Genomic DNA, 7,674 nt, shown 5'->3' with positions numbered 1-7,674 from the left:
AAATTAAATACCGTTAAGGTTAAAGAAATATTGAGCATCGGATTCAATGAATTGCTTTTATCAATAATCAAATACGTAACATACATATTAATAACACAAAATAAAAAATAAAAACCCTCATTTATTTTATAAAACAAAATAAAAAACAATTTAAAAAATTGAATATAGCTATCGATTTCATAAATAAATAAAAGAATTTGGTCGACACAAAAATTGAAAATAAAAATATAAAAAGGAAGGGAGTTGAGAATCGAAGGGAGGAAATTGACCAACTTCCAACCGAAAACTACCTTCCATTTCTGGTGATTGAAGCTTTCTTGCAGCATAAAAAAATTTAGGTATGATTCCAACAACATCTTCTCTGAATTATCGTATTTGTTTACTGATTTTTTGACTTATACAACCCATAATTTCGACAACAACAAGATCATCAGCTTTGTTTCCCCTTCGTCTTTACTTACAATCAAATGTCAGATGCGGTTTTCTTCTTCAATCGTATTTTGATAATCGGATTTATTGTTTGCTTGGAGTTGGTGAAGTCGAATTCTAGATCTGTGTGATTGGGATTAAGAATTAGTTGCTATTTGACAGGCTCAGTTCATGAGTTTACAAACAATGTTGATTTATGTCTTAATATCATGAATCCTTGCTTATTGGCTTTCTGATTTCCTGCTTGTTTGTGTACAGACTTGAAGTTTTGTTCTATTTTCTGAAATTCTATAAAGTTACTGTGTTTGTTGTGTGTGTGTTTTACTTGCTTCTACTAAAAGTGCGTACTCAATTTGTGTTGTTTGCTGTGTGTGTTTTAAGGTGGGGAGACGGGGAGGTTCATTGGGGATATTAGGTCAACATAATTCTATTTGTTTTTTATAACCGTGTGGGTGTTTGGGTAAGCTTACCTGCAAAAAAACCCTTCAATGGCCTAAGGTGACTCGAACTAGTGACTTTTAGTATGCCACATCAGCTTACACTTGGACCATTTCTTCTTCATATATGTTGGAACTCCCTTCACTCATCGAGGGCTTTTTTGAAGAGTATTCTCATGGGATTCCACATGTTCTTACGGTGACCAATGGGAAAAAACTAGGGTCTGATCAATTGAGCTACCATAAAGTAATTTAGAGTGGGAGTTGAAGTTGAATGCTCAAAATGCTCATTTTCTACCAAGATTCATGTGCCTGAATGTTGTGTTAATTTCTTAGTCTATTTTGGGGTGAAGTAGATGATCCATCCTGGCTACAAGTTTTTTCAGAGGACTTGTTTCTATCATGCTTCTTTTACAGTTGAGATGTCGAGTTTGGAGGAGCCCCTTGTTTTGGACAAATTGCCAAGCCTAAGCACCATCCATCTTTCTCGAAGGTCCTCATCCAAGCGTTGCAGCACCAGCGGAGATCAGGAGACCGGTTTGGGAAACTGCTGGATTGAATGTGGATCATCCAATAGCTATGAGTGTGTGTCATTTCTACAACTCTTTTTCTGCTTTTTGGTTCAATTTTCTATTTAAGATGAAACAGGCTTTTTCTAAAATAACAACACTATAATCACATTTATCTTTATAGCATGTACTCGGAATAATTCAGCTAAGCAAGTTGAAAATGTAATCGTTTTGCCTTCAAGCTTCAAAACGCACGTTCTTTTTCTTTTTTCTGGTAGTAACTTTTCATGCATCTGCAATCAGTAGCTGATGCCAACTTGCTCACATTCTTAGGGAAGAGCTAAAAGAATACAGGCAAGGAGCTTTCAGTTGGAGACATCATACAAGAGAGAATGATATTGTGTGGGAAAGCAAAGGAAGGAACTTTGAAGTACATGGAAACCGCTGTCGTTCACAACATATAGCAAACCTTCAGCATAGCTCCTACTGCAATGATGCACGCCCAAGGGACATAACAAAGAAGGTGATTAATTTTTTCTTTGACCTAAGTTGTTACACTTATGAATATAAAGTGTACATTTCGAAAGGACACTTTTCACAAGTTGGGGCTCTTCATGAAAACAACTGCATAGAGGTTAGGTCAGCGTACCTCCGGGTGGGATATACTTGACTTGTTTGGTTTAACATTTTCAAGTTCACACGAAAACAGCAGCACTACTCATTAGGTAGAGTACAAGTCAGCATACATCCCACCCCCAGCTCCCACCTCTAGGTGGGATATACCAGACTCATTTGGTTTGGTTTGGTTTAGTTTAATGTTTTGAAAAAGTACAATGTCTTACTTTAAATGTCAAAACTTACCCATTTCCCATAAAGGATCATGGAGTTTCATTTAAATGAAAGTTATATCTGCTAATCTTCCTGTATACGGTTCAGATTTTTAAAGGCATGCCGAAGTATGTGAAGATAGTGGAAGTTGGTCCAAGGGATGGTTTACAGAATGAGAAGAATTTGGTATCTACTTCAGTGAAGATAGAATTAATTCATAGGCTTCTTTCTGCTGGTTTATCTGTTGTTGAGGCCACAAGCTTTGTTTCACCTAAATGGGTGCCTCAGGTAGCTTATCTCTTATAAAGGTTCATGTATGTATTATTACTATTTGTATCTAATTACAAATATGGTATTATAAAGCTGGCAGATGCAAAGGAAGTTGTTGAAGCAGTTAAAAACTTGGAAGCTGGAAGATTGCCTGTATTGACACCAAACTTAAAAGTGTGTAATGTTCTTCCATCTATATTAATAATAGAGATGGAATATTATAAATAACTTCTAATATTGTTGGTTCGGAGCAGGGTTTTGAAGCTGCTGTTGCAGCCGGAGCAAAGGAAATAGCGGTTTTTGCTTCAGCTTCTGAGTCTTTTTCAAAGGCAAACATTAATTGCACTATAGAACAAAGTCTTGCACGTTACCGTGATGTTATTCATGCTTCAACAAAGCTCTCAATACCTGTTCGTGGGTATGTACTCGATTCCTTTTGTTCTTGCTCCTATTATGTGGGTCACTTGGTTAAATGACCATTTTCAATTAGAAGCATGACTACTTAAATAAATTAACTCAATAACCTACAAATGATCAACCTCTAGTGTGTAAAATCATGGAAAACACTAGAAGATTAGTTTGTAAAAATGACTTCCAACTAAATAACCCCATTATATGTAGATAAATGATGGAGTAATGATGTTTGATATGAAGCAGGTATGTATCATGTGTGATTGGGTGCCCAGTTGAAGGTTCAATTAGTCCATCAAAAGTTGCATATGTTGCGAAACAACTTTACGACATGGGTTGTTGTGAAATTTCGCTTGGTGATACAACCGGAATCGGTACACCAGGTAACGTTGTTCATTTTCCTATCGGCTACACTACATTATTCTGATTTTCTTATATCAGATTGGTTCTCTTTAAGGAGCTCTTTTGGTAGAGTGATATGATATGATATCTCACAATTCTGTAATTGTTTCACTACTCTTTGAACTTGTATAATCTCTGCCCTAACTTTCATCCCTTTCTGCGTAGGAACCGTAATTCCTATGCTTGAAGCAGTCATGGAAGTTGTCCCCATTGAAAAGCTTGCAGTTCACTTTCATGACACTTATGGCCAATCTCTTCCCAACATCTTAGTATCCCTCCAAGTAAGCTAACTCCATACTCCTTAGTAGAGGAAAAATCAAAGATCACCACAGGCTTTGGGTGTGAAAATGGCCCTTTTAACATGGCCTTGAAAAAATGGTTTGCCTCATCATGCTTTTTAAGCCGGGCTTCGGCTTTTTTGTGCATCTATACTCAGGTGAGACAGAATAAGCAATGTTTTAACAGTTTTTAATTGATGACAGATGGGAATAAGTGTAGTTGATGCATCAGTAGCGGGATTAGGAGGATGCCCGTATGCTAAGGGAGCTTCGGGGAATGTTGCCACCGAAGATGTGGTGTACATGCTTAACGGGCTTGGTATCAAAACCAACGTTGATCTGCAAAAGCTCTTGCAAACAGGTGACTTCATTTGCAATTATTTGGGCCGTCCATCGGGATCAAAGGTTGCTGTCGCCTCTAAAATATGATGTTTCTACGACATGTTGGGTATTTATTTCTAATATATATATTGGAATAAGTAGGATTTCGATATGAAACCCATATATATAACAAGATGCTTGTTTCTAGGTGTTAGAATTATCTAGAACCTCATTAAATTACTCTTTAAAAGAGTCATTGATAAGAGAAAGGGGTTTTTCAACAATATATGAAAGAGAAAGTGTCCAAGTTTAACCAATGCGGTACTCTAATACCAATATCCTCAATATACATATTTCCTTGTGGCATACATATACAGATTTATACAATTCTATGTTTCTTGAAATTTTTTTCCTTACGAACAAAGTTTGATTTGTGCAAGTAATCAAATAACAAAACCTTGTTAGCTCAGCTGACAAGAAGACTTGGGTCTTTAGGGATCTTCATAGGTCACCGGTTCGAGTCCAACAAGAAAACTTGGGGAATTTCCTGACCATTGTCCAGGACCCACAAGATTAGTGGTGTACACAAGCTGTTATAGACACCTATGATTAACCAGGAAAAAAAAGGAAATAAAAAAATAAAAATCCAATTTCGACTTATATTTTTGTTTAAATATTTATCAAATAACATAGATGGGGTAGCATCAAAGCTTATCGATATACTTGGTTTTGGTTGGTTTTAAGACACAACATATTCATCAAATCAGTAAGTTTGTCTTTGACAATTTTAGAAACAAAGCAGGCTAAATTAATGAAACACAGTTTGTTTGTTTTGTTCGGTTGCCGGTTTGGGCTAAAATTTGAATTTTCGTTATTTCGGTTTTCACATTCAAAAAGTATGTAAAATCATATTGGACCAAATGTGGTTGTGATCGCTTGAGGCTATGAGCATGGGTAAATTACAAACACCATCATGTGGTTTATCAGAACTATAGTTTTCATTTGTTGACTTTCATAATTACACTTATTGCATTTGATTTGCATTTCGTCTTGGTTAATTTGGATCTTGGGTTTAACAGTGATTAAGAGTTTCTGTTAACTGTCTATTAGGTTAAAGGCATTTTGGTCATATTCCATTTTTTAAGTACTTCTTTATACAAGTTAAAAAAGCAAGATATTGAAGCATTTCAGAAAAGAAAAAAAACCCCTAAAGTAACCCTCCTCCGCCCACCCACTTGATCTTTTTTCATATTTACCCTCCCCCTTCCCATGCTGTTTGGCAATTGTCTGAATGGTTTGATGCAGAATGATTAAGTGGTTAAAATGATTAAGAGACTCTTATAATATCGTGGAAAATAAAATATGGTTGTTTGCTAATTATTCAGAATGAAATTAGGGTGCTGAATGGTTTAATGTGACTCAAGATACAAAATCATTCAGACGGTTTTAAAACCATTAAGAGACAAACATTTTATATGACAAACAAGATTCAACTCTTAGTGATTAAGAGGCTGCATCTTATTGAAACTATGAGACAACAGTTCCTTCCACCTTTTACCTTCTCCAAGAACTGTTCCCCTCCCCCTCCTTCCTCATCCCAACCCAGCTATAGCAAAAAAAAGTCTTCGACAAGTGTAAGATCATCTCTTTCTGCATCCATAAAGCTCCTCCAATTCATCTTCTTCGCCTAATCACTACACTCCTTAGGAGTTGTTTGGTTAGTTTTCATAAATCTTATATGCGTAAAGTTGTCTGCATGAATTAATATAGATTGAAAAAGTTTTTGTTTAAAAGAGTTTTTTTTTATTTGCGTAGATGATAAGTCATGTTTTTAAATTAAAAGGGGCAAATAGGAAAAAAAAACTTGGGTTTCTACATAAAGCTCACTTGAAAACTTAACAAATAAGTCATTTTCTATTTAATTAAGCCACTACTAAACAGTCATGTATAAATAACACGAATAAGGGGTTGTTTGGTGCAAAATGGTTAAATGGTCAGAATGGTTAAGTGCCGAATGAAATATGGTTGTTTGGTATATGTTTTCTGAATGACAACAAATTACCATTTTAATCCTCTGTATAATTTAATATTGAATGAAATATAGTTGTTTGACAGATATCTGAATAAAACAATTACTTTGTAACTATAACTACATATTTCATATTAATCCAAACAAACATAAGGTATTTCACATAAAGTTTACCAACCATAAGCCTTCTATCAAATCATAAACTAATAAGTAATAAACAGTTTCCAACTAAATAATCAATAAACAGTTTACCAACTAGATAAACAATAAACAACTTTCTTCACTTTGTTGAAGGAAATCCAAGAATTGACTACCAAACTCCTTAAAAAACTAAAAAAAAAAGAAAACAACAAAAAGACCACCATTTTTGACCAACACATTTTTCCATATGTCCTTAAGGTTTTATCACTATGATATTTTCTATATAAATATGTTTAACTTTTAAGCCACTCCATACACAGCCACTGCCTTAGAATTTTTATAACTTATAAGGGTTTGTAAATCACATAGCCATTGCCTCGTTTTTCCAGCAAATCACACAAGCAACTGGTCTCTTAACTCAGTTTTTTCCTGCTCCCTTGTTGCATTCCCTCTAGCATAATCTTTTATTTCATTATTGTACTTCATATTCTTTGTTTAATCGACAGAAGATGCAAACAGAAGATGGAGAAGAGGAAATACCTGAAAGTGTGTGGAACAGAAGATGGAGACGATGTAGAGATGCTGAGATGGAGTTATCGATTAAGGGAAATACCGCAGCGAGGATGACAAGAGATGACCGGCGATGGAGACGGTAGAGGAGGAACGATGGAGATCATGGAAGCCGACGTATGAAGGAGACCGTGGGATTTAGGAAGGAGATGGAGATTGTGAAGAGAGCGGCTAGAAGAGAGGGGTGGGAAGGGCAAACTTGGAACAAGTTAGATCTAAACCATTTAGTGGAGCCTTAGACACAAAATGATTAAGAGGCTTTTGTAACCATTAAGAGGTTCATTTTTTTTGCCAAACAGTCTCCGCCTCTTACCGTTTCCTCTTAATGTAACCATTAAGAGCCAAACAAACGGCCCCCTAGTCTTTGACGTAGACCATCACCGAGTAGGCCATCTGTGGCGTAGTTAGGGTGTTTAGGATTGCTTATTTAAAACAAATTTATGTATTTTTATAAAAGTGTTTATTAACTTATGTAGTGTTAGATCAGAGTTTTATAAAAAATGTTTAGATTAGTTTATGGCGATACCAAAACACAATAAGCCGATAAGTTATTTTTCAATGTTTGGCAAATTTTGTTTATACATATAAAATGACTAAAAAAGGCATTATTTAGTATTGCTTATTAACTTATTTGTTTTTTAACATGTAAAAATTTATTTCTCATCATTTATAATAATATCTTTGACAAAAAATTTTATATTAATNATGATTATCACACCCATATCACATGATTATCACACCTATATCACACCCAAATCGTGTTGATATAAGCGATAATGTGATAATCACATGATTATCACATCCATATTACATGATTAACCGTTTATTAGATAATGATAATCATGATCGTGTGTAATCGTGTTAAAAGATTTTATGATATCATTTCCATTATTATCCTTTTATTTTTAATATTTTTGAATCTTTTTAAATTTCAATTCTAATTTTAAAAATCTTTTAATTTTATTTTTTTATCACAAGAGGTTATTGGGTTGTTCTCGCATTCTCGTAAATCACAGGGGTTCTCGTTTGAACCCTTCCCTATATATATA

At 34.7% G+C, this 7,674-nt stretch overlaps 1 protein-coding gene across 1 annotated transcript; it reads left to right on the top strand.

The window, feature by feature from the left end:
* Positions 1 to 224: 224 nt before the first annotated feature.
* Positions 225 to 4,196, top strand: LOC112529234 (hydroxymethylglutaryl-CoA lyase, mitochondrial-like). The gene is made up of 9 exons (XM_025140404.1): positions 225 to 338; positions 1,284 to 1,449; positions 1,709 to 1,898; positions 2,312 to 2,491; positions 2,567 to 2,647; positions 2,728 to 2,891; positions 3,131 to 3,267; positions 3,452 to 3,567; positions 3,769 to 4,196. Exons 2-9 carry the CDS (start codon positions 1,289 to 1,291, stop codon positions 3,991 to 3,993), a joined length of 1,254 nt encoding a protein of 417 aa, XP_024996172.1. The 5' UTR covers positions 225 to 338; positions 1,284 to 1,288; the 3' UTR covers positions 3,994 to 4,196.
* The last annotated feature ends 3,478 nt before the right edge of the window (positions 4,197 to 7,674 follow it).

The sequence above is a fragment of the Cynara cardunculus genome (genome assembly GCF_001531365.2).
Source record: "Cynara cardunculus var. scolymus isolate 2C chromosome LG 16, CcrdV1, whole genome shotgun sequence".
NCBI lineage: Eukaryota > Viridiplantae > Streptophyta > Magnoliopsida > Asterales > Asteraceae > Cynara > Cynara cardunculus.
This window is presented reverse-complemented; position numbering and strand designations above follow the sequence as displayed.

Coding starts and splice junctions, on each gene's coding strand:
- LOC112529234 (XM_025140404.1), top strand. CDS start 1,289: ATGTCGAGTTTGGAGGAGCCCCTTGTTTTGGACAAATTGCCAAGCCTA. Junction 2,648..2,727: donor TATTGACACCAAACTTAAAA/GTGTGTAATGTT, acceptor GGTTCGGAGCAG/GGTTTTGAAGCTGCTGTTGC. Junction 2,892..3,130: donor CTCTCAATACCTGTTCGTGG/GTATGTACTCGA, acceptor GATATGAAGCAG/GTATGTATCATGTGTGATTG.